Source organism: Dendropsophus ebraccatus, chromosome 15 (assembly GCF_027789765.1).
Source record: "Dendropsophus ebraccatus isolate aDenEbr1 chromosome 15, aDenEbr1.pat, whole genome shotgun sequence".
Classification (NCBI taxonomy): domain Eukaryota; kingdom Metazoa; phylum Chordata; class Amphibia; order Anura; family Hylidae; genus Dendropsophus; species Dendropsophus ebraccatus.
In genome coordinates this window covers 68,443,842-68,463,334 of record NC_091468.1, presented here as the reverse complement: position 1 = coordinate 68,463,334, position 19,493 = coordinate 68,443,842, and the positions used below count along the sequence as shown (strand labels likewise).

General features: G+C 42.1%; 1 protein-coding gene across 1 annotated transcript in view; it reads left to right on the top strand.

The window, feature by feature from the left end:
• The window catches only part of SYNE1 (spectrin repeat containing nuclear envelope protein 1), a 385,540-nt gene that overhangs the window by 132,102 nt on the left and 233,945 nt on the right, over window positions 1-19,493 (top strand). Inside the window, exons 4-6 of the mRNA XM_069955314.1 lie at window positions 4,399-4,460; window positions 15,752-15,847; window positions 18,576-18,659. Coding sequence (XP_069811415.1) covers window positions 4,399-4,460; window positions 15,752-15,847; window positions 18,576-18,659 — 242 coding nt within the window. The remainder of the gene's footprint in view (window positions 1-4,398; window positions 4,461-15,751; window positions 15,848-18,575; window positions 18,660-19,493) is intronic.

Below are 19,493 nucleotides of genomic sequence, written 5' to 3'. Positions count from 1 at the left end.
GCGTCAGCGATAGCATGTACCTACTCCAACAGTAAGGGCCCTATTACATGGGACAGAAAATTGTTATATATCGTTGGAATTTAAACAATAATCGTTTTGTGTGTATATGCAGGCAAAGATCGAAAAATCGTTCATGTGTCGTTAACTCATCATTATTCGTTCATTAATCATTCATGAAATATTTGCTGATTGAACACATCGTTCCTTCATTTATTTGCTGGGATCAGAAGAAGAAAACGATCTTGGGAACGAATGACTTATCTTTCTGTGTATTATTGTGATCCCTCCCACTTGTTTATGGGTAATTGTTTAAAATCGCTTTGTCTAATGGGAGCCAAAGGGTCTATTCACACGTCAGTATATTTTTCATTTACCAAATTTGAGTTTGTAATTTTTCACCGCCAATCCGCAAAATTCCATCCGTATTGCATCTGTCATTTTTGCTGATGTACAAAAATGAAAAAGTTTTTTTTTTTTTTTTGCGGCACGGATCCCGGCTCAGTACACACCTACGTATATATGAAGGGGAAAATTGAAATACATTGACCCTATTTTCTTTCCCTAGTTGCGGCCGTGTGAATAGGGCCTTAGTATGTTACACTCTCGGTGTATACAGGCTCATATGTAACAGCTTTGTGGACTACCATGTGTTACGTAGAAGCCGGGTGATGGGAATACAGGACAAGACAGCCATAGAGTCCTCCATGATACTGTGCACACTGGTTATAGAGAGATTGTGTGCTGAGGCTGCAGAATAATCAATACCCACCACCACCGCTGCTGGGACGTCAGGACGAGATAAATCATTCAGCTAGAGGTTACTGAAGCACTTCCGCTGTCATTCTGCCCGTGTATCGGTGTCTGTGTCATTTACTATTGTACTCCTTTATCCTGCATTGTTTTTTCAAGTCTTTCTGGAGATTAGACAAGCTGTGTGTTATGTGAAGATAATGTTCTGGGGGCAACAGTAGAAAAGAACCTTATATCCTGCATAGCCACCATAGTGCACTATGGGTAGTAATACCTGATCACATTACATGTATAGATTTTCCACCATTCTAATCAATATATTCAATGGGGGACTCTGTTTCTCTTCAGCATTTTCAGTTATTGATCCTGATGTGTGTGTGTATGTATATATATATATATATATATATATATATATATATATATATATAAATTATTATTATTTTATATATATATATATATATATATATATATATAATATACACACACACACACACACACACACACAGTGGTGCCTTGGATTACAAGTATAATTTGTTCGGGGACTGTGCTTGGATTCCAAATCCACTCTTAAACCAAAGCTAATTTTCCCTTAAGAAATCAATGAAATGCAGACAATTGGTTCCTCACCCCCAAAATAATAATTTTTTATTCTGAATAACTAACTGGACCAATCAGGAAGTGAGAATCACAGAGCTGTGCAGGAGGACAGTGACAGAAACTTTATATACAGCCGTGTGAGTGCAGGCAGATTATAGCAGCAGTGTGTATAGCTGAGTGTTAGTGCAGGCACATTATAGCAGAAATGGAGAGGTTTGGAAACACAAGGGCTGACAGAGACTGCAGAGAGCATGAAGGAATGAGCTGGATTATTGGGTGGACACAGTATAACAGCACTCTCTGTCCGGGGAGAGAGGGGTTACAGCTATGGAGAGATTACCTCCACAGTCCTGTCCCCTGATGCAAGCCCCAGCCTGAAGTGGATCTGCTATGATTTGGAAGGTGAGGGAGACTTCCTGGGTCAGAGTACAGGGCTGTAGACCCCGCTATACAGACCAGACCTCCACCGCTCCCACCCAGTACAGGGAGCTCTTACACTAAAGCAATGCATGTACGTACGTAAGTATGTATGATTTCATGTGTGTCAGGTGCAGCATGTGGGGTGGGGTGGGGTGGACTTCCAATAAACTACACTCACACATCTGGAAACATTGGACTAGCAGAAATGTATGAACAGTATCTATACATTAGTGCCCAGGTACTTAGTGGTGATCATTCTCTGCTGAGGATCCAGGGTATTGCCCCTCTAAGAGGTGGAAATCGCCATATGAACTTGCTGGGCCGTAAAGCTTTAGGTATTTTGAGGCTTGGAACTCGCGTACCAACGTGGACCTATATTATTAAATTGTTTTGCTCTCGCTGTGTTGGTTTTCCTTTTGCTGTGGGTTCTGGGAAATTCCTACAGTATGTCTCAGGGTCGGTGAATGGTTGGTGACAAATCACTCGTCGAAGTGATGCTGACTAACTGACTGCTGAAGGATGAACTGACACTGATGCTGACTAACTGACTGCTGAAGGACGAACTGACACTGATGCTGACTGACTGCTGAAGGATGAACTGACACTGATGCTGACTAACTGACTGCTGAAGGACGAACTGACGCTGACTAACTGACTGCTGAAGGATGAACTGACACTGATGCTGACTGACTGCTGAAGGATGAACTGACACTGACTAACTGACTACTGAAGGATGAACTGACACTGATGCTGACTAACTGACTGCTGAAGGATGAACTGACACTGATGCTGACTATTATTGAAATTTTAATTTTTGCATAAGTTCACATGAATATCTGAAACAGAGTCGTTGTATAAAATGCAAATTTTTCCAACTTGTTGGATCACTGGAATATGTTAAAGCATTACAAGGATACTACAGCATAAAGTAAGGCCGGGTTCACACTGCCCTTTTGCAGTCTGTTTAACATATCCGTTCCATGGAGAAAAACAGATGCAGAAATGGATGCTGTGGTGTACCCGCCATCTGTCAGATCCGTTTTTCTATTGACTTACGTAAAACTAACCATATAAAAACAGATCTGTTAAATGGAAAGCATAATTGTAGTGTGAACCCAGCCTAAAGGCCCTATTACACAAAGCGATTATCGGCTGTATGGCCGTTAATCATCTTGTGTAATAGAAGACAGCGATCAGCTGACATGCACAATGTCGTTTAATTGTTGTCTTTCAGTGTCTGTGTTGATAAACCAATGATCTAGATAGCAGTGATATTGTGCCATCACCACGTGTAATAGGAGTGGCGGCAGCAGACCGCCGCTGTCTTCTATGGGCCGCCCAGACAAGCCAGCGATCACCCAGGCAGCCCCCCACCCCCCCACATCTTCCACGCGGCTTCCCCGACTCTCACACGCTCGCTTTCGGTGACTGTAATAGCGCTGGCAGCGAGCAGGGAATGAGGAGCAAGCGAGTGTTGACCTGACGGGTTGGCACTGGCTTGCTCCTCTGAATCGCCCCGTGTAATAGCGGCTTTAGACAGGTCAGATTTAAAAAATGGGTCTGTGTCCTTAATGCCACAATTGGCTGCGTCCTGGAGGGGTTATAGGTGGCCGCACGTCTATAATGACTGAAGTACACACGTATGACGTACAGAGTTTGGCACGGCTGAGCATTCCTTTGTTCTCTATGAGGAGGGGTAAGTCAGCCGCAGCCAGAGAGCTCTAACTGTGGCTTATCTCTCTGAGAACGAAGGGGTCAGCCCTATCAACGAGCCCAACTTCTGTCTCCACCGACATCATCTGTTGGTGGATGGTCAGGAGAGCCTCATACACTTCATACTGAGCGTGCGGTATGAGCTGACAAAGATAAAGTACATATGGAACTTCAGAGTAATATTGGGGAGCCGGCAGACAGGTATGACACAATTGTGATGCATTACCCCCAGTGTCTCTAGGTTAATGTGTGTATATTTGGGGTAAGCGGTGTGACTGTATGTTTAGTTGGCGATGAGGACGCTGTAGCTAAAAACAGGGGAAATATCGATGGAAATGTTTAAGACACAAGGCAGATCAATAATGTATGACGGCGTTTATAAGGACAATACTTGATCTTGTATGAGGAAGGTTTTATAGGGCGCTTTACATTCTCATTCATGTCTGTACCAGTGTCTATGCTCCAGAGGTCATACTAAGGGGAAAAATTACTAGAATTTATTGACACCACCGAGTTATAGGCAATAGAGCTAATAGGCATTTCAAGGGGTACTGCGGCAAAAATCTTTTTATTTCAAATCAACTGGTGTTAGAAAGTTTAGATTTGTAATTTATTTCCATTAAAAGTCTCAAGTCTTACCATACTTACCAGCTGCTGTATGTCCTGCAGGAAGTGGTGTATTCTCTCCAGTCTGACAGTGCTCTCTGCTGCCACCTCTGTCCATGTCAGGAACTGTCCAGAGCAGCAGCAAATCCCCATAGAAAACCTCACCTGCTCTTTCTTAGGGGTAGCAGCAGAGAGCACTGTGCCTGCCTGGAAAGAATAGACCACTTCCTGCAGAACATACAGCAGCTGATAAGTACTAGAAGTACTTATACTGAAATTGTATTGTAATTTCTATTCTTTTTCCTTTTACAGATGAGCAAGAAGCCGTTCAGAAGAGAACTTTTACCAAATGGATCAATTCCCATCTGGCCAAGGTAGATTGTAATTTATATTGTTAAATGATCTTTTCATTTTATTTATTGGTCAGAATTATTTTTAACAAACAGAAGTGGATGGAAAACAACAAAAAAAAATGCAAATCTTTGCATTATAGTTCTTCTCTGCTGGTTCCACTCTTGATTTTGGCTACAAATACTGACTGAAATTCTGACCACAATGCAATGTGTGAGCATAGCCTAAAGTCCTATCAGAGGTCGGGGAGCAGACGGTATAAAGTAAATAAGCGCAGATATGCTAGATGGGGGCTGGTTTACTGAGCTTGTTACAAGGCCCAATTATCCTGCAGCAAGGGCTGTGTGCACATTGTCATCAGCTGATCCTTGTTTTTATAATGGTGCGTGTACACGGAACGATTATCGTTGGAATTTTCGCAATAGTGATCGCATTTGGGCGATAATCGGCTCGTGTAAACACAGTGAACGATCAAGCGGCGAGCGACAAATCCTTTATTGTGATCTTTCAGCATGTTCTCAAATCGTTGTTGGTCGTTCGCTAAAAATTCGCAGATCGCTTCGTGTAAACAGTCTTTCAAAGATTCTCCCTATGGGTGAGATCTTAAAAAACGATCACAATAACGATTTTTCTAAGGATTTATTCGTCTAAACACTGATCGTTATAAACACCAAGTAGTTGCTTCAAAATCGTTAAACGATTGATTGGGCGAATTATCGCTTGTTAACGGACCATCAGAGTGATTCAGGCAGATATCGTTCTGTGTAATAAAGACATCGGTCAGCGGAGAAGCCAGTCATCAGCTGATCGATGTCTACCATTTTTAAAAATCATTGGCTGACAACTGGGCATCTATAGGTGTAATAGTGTTGGGGGGCTGACGGCTGAAAATTATAAAGGTTATACTTGCCTGTCCAGGCTCCCCTGGTGTCCTCCTGCCTTATTCCTGCTCACCGCAGCCACTGCTGAAGCTTCTGAAGCTGTCTCTGCAGTGACAGTCCACTCAGCCAATGGCCAGGGATTGGTTTGGGTGCCTGTCACTGTAGAGATGACTTCAGAAGATGGCTTTCAGAGGGAGCCTGGACACTGGTAAGTATAACCTTTATTATTTTGTATGTAACGCAAAGGCTGTGTGGACATTTCGTGCAGCGTAACAATGCCTGTGCAGCCCTTGCCGCACTATTCGCGAGCTGTGTAATAGGCTCTGTAAGCGGAGATTGGATCATCGGGTTGTGTAATACCACCCTTACTGCACATCAAACGACTTCTTCTCTGTAAAGCAAGATGCATGATCAAACCAGAAGATCTGGTTGTGCTCCCCTCCTCAGCCTTCATATAGGGCTTCCAGCAGAACTGCAGTTATTAGGTTCCTGGTGTCTAGTATCTAGATACTTTATACCAGTATATTGTGTGTTCATTTTACATGTCATGCTTAATAGGCCATTTTATTAGTTGTGTATTGACAGTGCATTTACAAGGCTGTTTTATGATCCTGCATAGTATCTGTGACAACTGCTGTCAGAACATAGAATAGAAGCAACAGTCAATTGCTGTAGTATATTGTTGTTTTTTTTGTTGTTTTTTTGCATAAAAGTCCCTCTTGATAATATGACCAGCAAAATGCCAGACACGATGTGGGATCGGAATCCATGGGGTACATCATGCGCTGATTCAGCACCGCTTCTATGGTATAAGGCTATGTTCACAAACAGTATTTGGGTCAGTATTTTTCAACCAAAACCAGAAGTGAACTGAAAACACAGAAAGGCTATGTTCACACAGTGGATGGCCGTTATTTAATGGCAAATAACAGCAGTTGTTTTAAAATAACAGCAACTATTTGCCATTAAAGGGGTCATCCACCTAAGAGCGGAAAAAGGAAATGCTAGCTGGTCTTGCTCACCCCGAGTCCCCCGAGTCTTTCTAGCTGCTGCCGTTACAAGTTTTTCTAAAAACCGATCTATATCCAAGATAGGAAACTACATTTCCCATCATGCATCTCCCTGATTTGTCTGTACTCGCCCCCTTAGCTTTCTTTCCTGCCCACTTCTGTCACTACTATTGCACAGTAAATACAGGACTGTTTTTTTCACTGATTTTGCATCACATCATCCCAGTATGTATTCCATACTAGTTGATGGTGTAGCAGAGCTGGCGCGCGCATGGTGTAGATATGTACTTTATAACAAGAATCAGTTTACCAGGGAGTGGGAGGTGTAGTGTAGCTTTAGATCTCTGCTTGCTGACTGAATGAAAACATTCTAGTTCCATCAAGACTCTAAGAACATCAATAACACTTACAATATACAGAGCCAAGACACAAAGACAGGTACAAATGCCTGCATTCACTGACAGCAAGCATAGAGAGAAGTATAACTTTTCATATTACAGAAACCTAGGCTCAGGGACACATGTAAATCTATGGAAGCAGCACAGGTGCATGGAGATGATGCAGATGATGTCTCCTGGGGGCCGGGTTACTAAGTCAATAGACAGCTGACCCGGCCCCCAGAGAGGAGATCACTTATCCTGTGACTACAAAGTGAGGGGGTGAGAGGGAGCTGGGCATGCTCAGAGTGGACTCAGAGTAGGGGATTTTAGTCATCCAGAGCAGATAAGTGCAAGATATGGTTATACGTAAATATTGGACATAGGGTGGTATTGGGAAGGGGGATTGTTTAGAATATTGTTTTTGTTACCCTATAACCCCTTTAAATGACGGCCATCGACTCAATTTCAACAGTGTGTGAACATAGCCTTTCTGTGTTTTCAATCGACTCCTGGTTTTGGTTAAAAAATACTGAAGAAAGATACTGTGTGAACATAACCTAGAACAAAATGACAGTGGTGGGAACCTGATGCCCAGCTGTTTTTGCTGGTGCCATAGACTTTAAGGGTGTGTTCACCTACTTGTAGCATATACATTGTACAGTTTATGCTTTGTTCAATTATACTGCATAAAAAAAATAATATAAAAAAAATCAGCAAAGCAAAAATTTCTAGCGTATACATCGTATGTGACCGTGACCAGTGGTAATTTCAGGAATATTTGAGAAATACATTGCTCCATTATTATTTAGAGCTACAAGCAAACAAGAGTGATAGGCCTCAACCATACGTCTTTTTTTTATTTTTTTTCTGGCCATTTGGCAACCGTTTTTTTGGCGCACATTATTTCATTTTTTTGGCCCTGAAATGACGTCCAAAGAAAGACATGAAAGATGTGTTTGTGGCCGATCACTGTTGTTTGTATTATTGCATATTGCAAGGAGTTATATTTAGCATTGTACTTCAGGAAACATGATGGCTTTTTCCTTACTATTAGGATTGTAGAAGTGCATGTGTATTAGGATTACGTGTGTCTATAAGTAGTTGAATGCAGTGTATACTTTGGGAGTATTTGCTTGTATTACCTGTTCAGTATATATTGGTTTGAGCTTATTCTGATTAAAGGGGTACACTGGCAAAAATCTTTTTCTTTCAAATCAACTGGTTTCATAAAGTTATATAGACTTGTAATTTACCTCTATTTAAAAATCTCTAGTCTTCCCATACTTATCAGCTGCTGTATATCCTGCAGGAAGTGGTGTATTCTCTCCAGTCTGACACAGTGCTCTCTGCTGCCACCTCTGTCCATGTCTGGAACTGTCCAGAGCAGGAGAGGTTTTCTATGGGGATTTGCTGCTGCTCTGGAAAGTTCCTGACATGGACAGAGGTGGCAGCAGAGAGCACTGTGTCAGACTGGAGAGAATACACCACTTCCTGCAGGACATACAGCATCTGATAAGTATGGGAAGACTGGAGGTTGTTTAATAGAAGTAAATTACAAATCAATATAACTTTGGAAAACCAGTTGATTTGAAAGAAAAAAAAAATCGCTGTAGTACAGCTGGGTTCACACTACGTTTATGCAATCCGTTTTTTGCATTTGTTTTGATCCCTTTTTCCATTGACTTCCATTATAAAAAAAAAAAAAAAAAAAAAAAGAAGGATCAAAACGCGTCCTTTTTTAACATACACAAAAATAAGGTCAAGTACATTATACGTTAAAAATTGATGCGTTTTGGTCTTTAATAGACTTTAATAGAAGTCAATGGATAAACGGATGCACACAATTGCATTAGGTTTTTTTGTTGTTGCAGAAACAGATAAAAAAAATGGATGCAGAATGTAGAAAGGTATGGTAAACCCATCCTACCCCTTTAACTATTTAGTATATATTTGTGTGAGCTTTTTCTGATTAAGGGTATATTCACACGGGCGGGCTCGCAGCGAGATTCTCGCTGCGAGCCCGGCAGGTCCTGTCAGTTCCCATAAACTACATACTTGCTGCGGTCTAAACGACCGCAGCGAGTATGTAATTATACCGCGCTTAACACCTTCTACTCCCGCCGGCTGTAAGCAGCATACATTACCTGTCCTCGCTGCACGGGTCCGGCGTCCTGCTCTCCCGTCCGGCCAATTAGTGTGTTGCCCAGCCGCAGCCACTGATTGGCCGGGCGGGAGAGCAGGACGCCGGACCCGTGCAGCAAGGACAGGTAATGTATGCTGCTTACAGCGGGGGAGCCGGCGGGAGTAGAAGGGGTTAAGCGCGGTATAATTACATACTCGCTGCGGTCGTTTAGACCGCAGCAAGTATGTAGTTTATGGGAACTGACAGGACCTGCCGGGCTCGCAGCGAGAATCTCGCTGCGAGCCCGCCCGTGTGAATATACCCTAAAGGGGTTATCCAGCGCTTCAAAAACATGGCCACTTTTCTCCCTCTCTTGTCTCCAGTTTAGGTGCGGTTTGCAATTAAGCTCCATTTACTTCAATGGAACTAAGTTTTAAACCCCACCCAATCTGGAGACAAGAGAGGGGGAAAGTGGCCGTGTTTTTGTAGGGCTGGATAACTTCTTCAAGCTCTGGGTGTGATGTTTGTAGTAGTGCGGACATTTTTTGTGTGAACCCAAACAGATAGCTGTCAGTGCTCGTTTGCTCCTCATTCCGCGCTCGCTGCTGCTACTCTGCTGCAGCAAGTGGGTGAGGCCAGGGAAGCTGGGGGGGCTGCCCGGGTGATCACTGATTGTCCGGGCAGCCCATAAGATATAGCGGTGGTCTGCTGCCACCACTCCTGTTCCCTCGAGCGGCGGCTGCAGATTCCTGCTATATAAGTCGTTTATCTTTCAACATGTTGAAAGACAAACAACTTCAACATGAACGATGTCGGCTGATCGTTGCCTCCTATTCCACAAGACTATTAACGTCCGATATTGGCCAAATACGGCTGATAATCGTTCCATGGAACAGGGCCTTTAGAGATGTAGCAGACTTGTTTGTCTGTTGTCCGGTGTGTTGGTTCCTGTTCCACTAAGCAGCATGTCCAATGGAGTGATGATAACCAGAGACGCGCTCTCCCTTATTGCCTAGGGCGGCATCAGCTATACGCCTGTCTATAACATAAACCAGAGTCCTCCTTCATTGAGTAACATGGATGTGTAGAGATTGCGGAGGCTCATGTGAATAATTATCTATCTAAACAGCGTTTGTCCCGTCCGCACTGATCCTTGAGCGATCGGATTGGCTGTTTGTTCAGCGCGGATCAGACGGTCCCCCCCCCCCTGTGTTTGAAATGCTAATCCAGTCTGGAGGGGAGAATGACATTATCAGGAGCGATCCTTCCATCTCCTGTAATTACATTGAGGATGTTACAGATCACAAGTGAATTACAGCGTTAACGAACAGAATCTGATACTGAGACGTTTAATGGCTAAATGAACTTATACAATTACGTGGAAGAAAGATGCATTGTGACCCGTCCGTAACACGAGGCCAGGTCTATGTCATGCGTATGTGGCAGGAAATTCACAGCATTTACCCATGATAGTTCTCTTTTTCCACTGAGCATACCCATTGTAGGAAAGTATACTCTGCTGCATATGTTTTTTTTTTTTTTTTTTATACAATAGTACTCTGGTGATTTTTTTTTCTTTCAAATAATTGGTATCAGTAAGTTATATACATTTGTGATTTACTTCTATTTAAAAATCTGCAGTTTTCCACTACTTATCAGCTGCTGTATGTCCTGCGGGAAGTGGTGTGTTTTTCCAGTCTGACACAGTGCTCTCTACTGCCACCTCTGTCAATGTCAGGAACTGTCCAGAGTAGCAGCAAATCCGTACTTTCGATGTACTCTTGTTATACTTTTGTTTGCCAAACTTTACTTTTGTTTGCAAAAAAAAAAAATTATTGACAAAAATTCAATAAAATATATTGAAACAGAAAACCTCTCCTGCTACAGTTCCTGACATGGACAGAGGTGGCAACAGAGAGCACTGTGTTAGACTGGAAAGAGTGCACCACTTCTTGCAGGACATACAGCAGCTGGTAAGTATGGAAAGGCAAGATTTTTAAATTGAAATAAATTACAAATCTGTATAACTTTCTGAAACAAAAAAAGATTATTTACTGGAGTACCCCTTTAAGGCCGTATTACACTGCACACTTTGCAGATGGGACCTGAGCATTCTCATGTCCTGATATGTTGTAGAACAGAGTGTACGTATCAGTGCTAGAAAGCACAGCTGGTGCACACTTCTGTATTGTTGTGAAATGTTCTGATTACAGAGAATGAGCAGGTATCTTGGCTGTGTCACCAGTAACCCGTGTCATGTCACTTCTATGTTCCTGTGTATAAGTGGGAGGAAGCATGGAGGCACGCTGTCAAAGCAAACATTACAGCGGACAGGCTTATTTCCCCTTTGTCAGGATTTTACTTGATACTGGCAAAGTCATTGGAAACTATTATGACATCTCATTGTAAACTCTCATAGTGAGGAAACATTAGGCACTCAGGATAATTCACCATCCACCCATCCATGACATAATAAACACAGTCACTGGCACAACGGGAACATTTTACTATGTAGAAAAGAGATCATTATTTATTACTTGCTTAAAGCGTCTTGTGCTCTATAGAGCTGTACTAGGATCATTGTTATCACTTACAGCTGTCCTTGTCCCCAATGCTCAGGCCTGGACCATGCACCCTTGTAGAAAGATTGGAGCCATGACACATGTGCCCTTTAAAAAATTCAGATACTTACTTAAAGGGGTACTCCAGCAAAATATATATATTTTTTACTTTCTAATCAACTGTATTCACAAAGTTAATTTGTAAATTACTTATATTTAAAAGTTTCCTGTTTTCCAGTACTTATCAGCTGCTGTATGTCCTGCAGGAAGTGGTGTATTCTTTCCAGTCTGACACAGTGCTCTCTGCTGCCACCTCTGTCCATGTCAGGAACTGTCCAGAGCAGCAGCAAATCCCCATAGAAAACCTCTCCTGTGGGCAAATAAGAGATCAAGAGTTGCCACAAAAATTTTGTTCAAACATAGAGGAGTTGGAGGGCTGGGTGTCCCCGAATTAAAAAGTTACTATATTGCCTCTATGGTAGCGGGAATTAGAAAGTGGTGGAAATTAGAAAATGTACTTTATATTATAATATATGATTTTTCTCTCTTTACCTTGTATATTATCTCTACTGACAAACCAGTATACTTTACACCAATTTGCTCAGGAGGTGCTACACCTAATGTAATTCTACCAGGCTGAATGTATGTTACCACAATTTTATATCTATATAATATACTGAATGTTATTACTGTTGTTTCTATATTCTTTGTTAACCCATACGTTAGCTTGTTGTACAAACATGTTAACTTTAATGTTGGCACTAAAGTCAGTGCTTATAGATTTTCTCTTTTGTAATATGTTCTTAAAAAACCTAATAAAAACATTGAACCAGAAAATCTCTCCTGCTCTGGACAGTTCCTGACATGGACAGAGGTGGCAGCAGAGAGCACTGTGTCAGACTGGAGAGACTACACCACTTCCTGCAGGACATATAGCAGCTGACAAGTGTTGGAAGGCTGGATATTTTTAAGTAGAAGTAAATTACAAATCTATATAACTTTCTGACACCAGTTGATTTGAAAGAAAAAGATTTCCGCCAGAGTGCCCCTTTAAAAATCTGCATTTTTAGCTATGAGTTTGTAAAACAAAGAGAAAAAACAAAACTTTTCCTAGATTGTTTTTCAATATAAATTGCCTGAGGAAATGGGAGACGTCTTTGTTTAGGTGTTAAGAAAACAAGTCATTTGTTCAATGAGATAAAGATTTTACGCCAGAAATAGAATAAAAAATCAACAAATCACGATTGGGGAAAATGTAATGCCGAAAATTAGAAAGCGATGACTGTTTCTGAGAGGAAATGATTTGTGATGCTTGCTTGGTGCACAATATTGGCTATGTTCACACATAGCTACACCTACAAAGAATATCCAGTACCCAAGATCAATAGTAATCAATACAAATTGACAGCATGAAAAATGTTTAATAAAAGGAATCTGTCACTAAGTGGAAATGAGGGCATAATAAAGTAGTGACAGAAAGGCTGAACAGATCGTGTATTATTTACATCTTTCTGTTCAACCGTTCTCCTAATATGCAGGAGAATAGGATTCTTGCCACACCCCTCCAGCTGCTGATTGACAGTTGCTGTGTTTACACAGCATGGATAGATAACTTCCAATCAGCAGCTGGTGGGCGGAGTTTTCTGCTTCTTATGAATATCCAGGACTACTGAGCTCATGCACATAATGGAGAGGACTACTTATTCTCCATGTTATTAGGTGGTAGGTCATACATCATTCTGTTCAGCTTCTCTGTCACTAGTTTATGCTACTTTGAGATAGGAGAGTACAAACCTGCTGACAGAGTCCAAGCCCACACTGCCCCAGGGATTGTGTTGGGAGGCAGCCTAGGAGTCCTGTGTCTCCTCACATATGTAGGCTGCTACACTCTGGTCTATGTCACCCTTTGCAGCAGCAAGCCCTCAGATCGTGTACGTGCAAATAGATCCTGAAAGGCTGTATTACATGGCATGATAATCCGTGGGAAGCAAGCACCGAGCTGTCAGATCAGTGTGCTATTATACGCACAGACAGCGAGTATGGAGCTGTCCGAACTATCCTTAGATTGTCGGGTGGCCCATGCAAGTCAGTGGCAGTCTGCTGTTGCTAAACCTATTACACGGAGCGATGGGCAGCAGGACCATTGCTGCACAAATCGTGCTCTATCATCACGATCAGCCTTCATTGTGCATGTTGGCTGATCGTTGCCTTTCAACGTGCTGTATTACACTAAATGATTAACGTCCTGAATGTCCGGTAATTGGCCGGTAATTATTTAGTGTAATAGGGCCTTAAAGGGGAACTATTAGCAGGTTTTACAAATCTAACCTGCTGCTATGTCCCTATTGCACATGAGACGCTGAGGAGGAAGCTATGTGTCTTATAGTATGTCTCTTACCTTCATCCATGGCGCCATTTCGGTGCAGTTAGTCATGTTCCCCACGGTTCGGTGAGACCATTAGGAGCACTGCCTTCCCCATAGCGACGATCTGGCCCGCTCTATTCATTATCATTAAAAAGGAGCGGGCCAGACGGTGGTGGATTGGTGCTATAGGGGCAAGCAGCGCTCCTAACGATTCATTATCATTAAAAAGGAGCGGGCCAGACGGTGGTGGATTGGTGCTATAGGGGCAAGCAGCGCTCCTAACGGTCTCGATGAACTGTGCGGAACATGACTAACCGCACCGAAATGGCGCCATGGATGAAGGTAAGAGACATACTATAAGACACATATCTTCCTCCTCAGCGTCTCCTGTGCAATAAAGACATATCAGCAGGTTTGATTTGTCTAACCTGCTGATAGTTCCCCTTTAACCTCTTCCCGTCAGCAATCTGTAAATATACGTTCCTACTGCACATACCCCATGCAGTAGGAATATATATATACGTTCCTGACTTCATGGGGTTACTGATGTGTACGGGACCGCTGCAGTGAGAGCAGTCCTGCACACATCTGTGTGCCTGGGGCCAGAGGTAATTATTAACCCCTTAAACGCCACGATCTATAGCAATCGCAGCGTTTTAAGGTACTCAGTGACAGAACAAGCATCTGTCACTGAGTGATCAGAACCCCCTTCGTCCTGTCGAATGGGCGATCCATGTATAGAGTCGGCTCTATCCATAGATCGCCGATAACACTGATCTATGCTGCTGTGGCATAGCATAGACCAGTACATGCAATCTAATGATTGCATCTTTTACAGTGAAACCAAGTGTAAAAAAAAAAAAAATTCAATAAAAAAGTTTTTAAAAGTATTAAAAACCCCTTATAAACCCCCTTCCAATAAAAGTTTAAAAGACCCCCTTGCCCATTATAAAAATAAAAATATTAAAAAATAAACATATTGTCCGATCTAATAAAATATAACATTATTGTTTCCGCTTGGTGAACAGTGTAAACGGGGGGAAAAAAACACACACCAGGATTGCTGATTTTATTAAATTATAGATCAGAAAAAAATTTATAAAAAGTGAAAATTTTTCTGCTACACCAATATGATATTAATGAAAACTAGAGATCATGGTGCAAAAAATGACACGACCATCCCTCTAGGTGGAAAACTAAAAGCGCTATGGCAGGGAGGAACATTGCATTAATTTGACCCGGTCATCAAAGGGCTCTGTCATGAAGAGGTTAAGGATGTTTTTCCACATTACGTTTTGTTGAGTTTCTCTGTTTACATAATCAGAAGCGACCACCTCTGTCTGGGCTGTAAGGGTCTATTTAGGCAGAAAGATTATCTGACAAAGATTTGAAGCCAAAGCCAGGAACAGAATAAACAGAGATCTGGTCATAAAGGAAAGACTGAGATTTCTCCTCTTTTCAAATCTTTGTCAGATAATGTGTCTGATAATCCTTCTGTGTAAATGGACCCTGATGTGATCAGTATCACCAGACGCATCACATTGTCTATAATGAAGACTGGGGCTCGATCATGTTTACCAGCTGCTGCTTACCAAGCTCAGGCTAAAAAATCCATATGTTCACTATTTTCTAAATACTCAATAAAATCATTGAGATTAACAGGCAGAGACTCCATCTATGAAGCTAAATCATTGCTATCGATATTGGAATTTTAGCTTGTGTTTTAAATCAACGATCAGCTGACACTGTACTAAACAGTTATCGGACGGAATAGCCGGTAGTCGACCAAGGACGGACGAAAATCTCATGGTGTAATAGTATCCATAGAACATTCCAGTGTGCACCTGTTAACTAATTTGTTAAAAACAAAACAAAATTGTGATTACAAAGACTGGTGAATTATTATCCTATAGGGTCACCATGACTTGTATGTCTATTACAACATGTATCTCTGTTGTACAGCAGGGACTGACTTAGTTTTTTTTTTTATTACAGCGTAACCCTCCACTCCTCATAAATGATCTGTTTGAAGATATAAAAGATGGGACTAAGCTGCTGGCGTTATTAGAAGTCTTATCGGGGCAAAAACTGGTAGGTGACTTATTGAGGTGACATTACTACTGTGGTGAGGATGCATGGTGACTGAAAGAGTATAAGGAAATCTATGTAACAAATATCCTGTTATACACATAAGAGCCTAAACAACTTTTCTGTGTTAGCGTCCATTATAGAGAATGTAACCGACACTCCGGGCTCATCTGTATGGTGCTGTATTTTTTTTTTTTTTTTTTTAATCATAATTTTTTATTTGGTTTTAACAACAAAAATAAATTTTTCGTTTAACACACATAGTAAGGCACAACAAAAAACATGGTAAAATGACACTCGAATTGTAAAACCAACTGATTCGGCACGGCATAGCACATTTCCCACATTACTCAGAGTCTCAGACAACATCGAAAAAGAACAAACAAAAATTCAGTGGAAAGCAAAAACAAAGAACTAATTAACAGACACTTGCTCCATGTGGAGGAGAATATCTCAGTAAATCATGAGCATCATTAAGCAAAGCAATTTAAATTATAACCAGTGAGTTCCCAGTAAGGCTGGGTTCACACTGCGTTTTTAGCATACGTTTAACGGATCCGTTAAAATTCTGTCAGCGACAGTTTTTGTGTCCGTCAAAAAAAAACCCGGATCCGTTTTGATCCCTTTTTTTATAATTGAAGTCAATGGAAAAACGGATCAAAACGGATGCACACAAATGCATCCGTTTTTCATCCATTTTTTTTTTTTCAAAAAACGGATGAAAAAAACGGATTGCAAAAACGGAGTGAACCCAGCCTAATAAGTGTATGTCTAACAGGTAAAAGGTAATAAATAGAGATGAGCGAACCTGGAGCATGCTGGAGTCCATCCGAACCCGAACTTTTGGCATTTGATTAGCAGTGGCTGCTGAAGTTGGATAAAGCCCTAAGGCTATGTGGAAATCATGGATATAGTCATTGGCTGCATCCATGTTTTCCAGACAACCTTAGAGCTTTATCCAAGTTCAGCAGCCCCCGCTAATCAAATGCCGAACGTTCCGGTTCGGATGGACTCGAACCTGAACCCGGTTCGCTCATCTCTAGTAATAAATCAATGGCCACTTGACGCTTGATTAAAGAGGTACTCTAGGCGGGGGTTATTTTTATGGTATGACCGGGGAAGGGGTGGAAATAGAGGCCGCTGGTCACTTACCTCCCCGATTCCAGCGCCAGTTCCTGGATCGCGCCGCCCCGTATCACTCAACGACACTATAGTCTGGTCCGAAACATTGCTCCAGAGTTCATCAGACAGGTTCCCCACATCAGCCTCCCATTTTGCTTGTATTGTTAGGGGGAAACCCTCATGATACTCCTGATTAATCCTTTGGCGGAGTCCTCCTTGGATATATGCCGTATTATTATTCTAAAGCAGATGGGCGCCTTAATAGCCTAAGCTCAGATGCCATACACGGCTCTATACACTGGGGGCAGAGACGATGTCCCCTCCCCTCTGTGACGTGGCTCATTAGAATCAATAGAGGTGCGACACAGAGAGGAGGGGGCATGGTCATACAGAGGGGTGGCAGGCCTGCCCGGGCCGGTGAATGGCAAAAGGATGGCGATGAGCGAAGGTGTTTCAAGATCCCCGTGCAAAGCAGCTCATGTAAAATGAAAAAAAAGAAAAAGAAAAAAAGATGTACCTAATGGTCAAATCATAGCCTCATGTAAACACTGCCACTGATTAGTCCACCATCAAGTGTGAACACTGCCACTAATTAGTCCACCATCAAGTGTGAACACTGCCACTGATTAGTCCACCATCAAGTGTGAACACTGCCACTGATTAGTCCACCATCAAGTGTGAACACTGCCACTGATTAGTCCACAATCTACTGTAAACATTTCCACTGATCAGTGGCAGTGTTTACAGTAGATTGTGGACTGATCAGTGGAAATGTTTACAGTAGATTGTGGACTGATCAGTGGAAGTGTTTACAGTAGATCGTGGACTGATCAGTGGCAGTGTTTACAGTAGATTGTGGACTGATCAGTGGAAGTGTTTACAGTAGATCGTGGACTGATCAGTGGAAATGTTTACAGTAGATTGTGATCTGATCAGTCCACAATCTACTGTAAACACTGCCACTGATCAGTCCACGATCTACTGTAAACACTTCCACTGATCAGTCCACAATCTACTGTAAACACTGCCACTGATCAGTCCATGATCTACTGTAAACACTGCCACTGATCAGTCCACGATCTACTGTAAACACTTCCACTGATCAGTCCACAATCTACTGTAAACACTGCCACTGATCAGTCCATGATCTACTGTAAACACTGCCACTGATCAGTGCACAATCTACTGTAAACACTGCCACTGATCAGTCCATGATCTACTGTAAACACTGCCACTGATCAGTCCACCATCTAGTGTAAACCTTGTGGCGCTGTGTAATGAAGTACCCTTAAGTGAATGAAGCTGTTATTGGCTTGTTGTCTGCATCAGTAGAGTCACTGTATGGGGAAAATTCACAAACCGTTTTTACTACTATTCTTTAATTTTTTTCTATATTTTCAAGCTGGTAGTATTAGCATTACCTCATCCCCTTTTATTGCCTGACGTAATATGGCTCCATCCCACAGTTTATATTGCCGCTGCACCTAATGATACAATATCTGCCTGTTTCTTATATGTTACTATAATAATAATAAATTCCGTAATAATACTACTGTTCTCCTGTCTCTGGTACCGATGCAAGGAATGACACTCTGTTATATTGTTTTAGCCGTGTGAGCAAGGGAAACAACTGAAGCGCATTCACTGGGTGGCCAATATCGGCGCAGCTCTTAAGTTCTTGGAAGGCAGACGGGTGAGTAGAATAAGTCTTACTGTATGTCCTTGTTATGGGGGTTATGGTGTTTGTCCTCAGCCAGAGCTGCAGCTTCAGCATACACAGAGGCCGTAGCTGGAAGCAGAGCGCTCTGTTCTCTGTGTAGCGGCCGGGCTGGGATACTGCAGCTTACGCTAAGGGGGCCTGGATATTAGGTCTGTTTTATGTGTCAGCCAGAGCTGTAGTTCTGGCACAAAGACCTCACTGATTAATGACCTATTCTGAGATGAGGAATAAATCCCGGCACTCACCAATGTCTATCTTATTAATTCTTGCCAATATCACTGGTACTATAGGACGCGTTTCGCCCTTAGACATGCTTTGCTGAAAAGTGTCTTATTGTACCAGTTATTTTGATGAGAAAAATAACAAGAATATTAGTGAGTGCTGGGATTTCTTCCTACAATTCTCCTGGAGCTTTCTCAGAGCAGAGCAGAGTTCTGTCGTTCACTGCATTGACTTAAAGGGGTATTCCACTCAAACATAACTTTTGATATGTTGCTGACCATGGTGAGACTAACAATTCCTTCCATACTTGTTATTATCTATTCAGTCTCCTTCCCCCAGTTCTCAGTTGCTGCTTTCTGCTGAAGACACAAAATTCTGTGTGTGAGCCTTTCTCTCTGTGCCCCCCCCCCCTCTGAGACAGCTGATGTAAACAAGTCCCTGGCTGGCTTTATCTGCAACATTGTAGCCGTTTAATGCCAGAAGGGTTATCTTGAGGTCAAGTATTGAAGGAATTGTTAGTCTCACCATTGGTAGCAACATATCAAAAGTAATGTTTGAGTGGAATACCCCTTTAACACCCTGTGG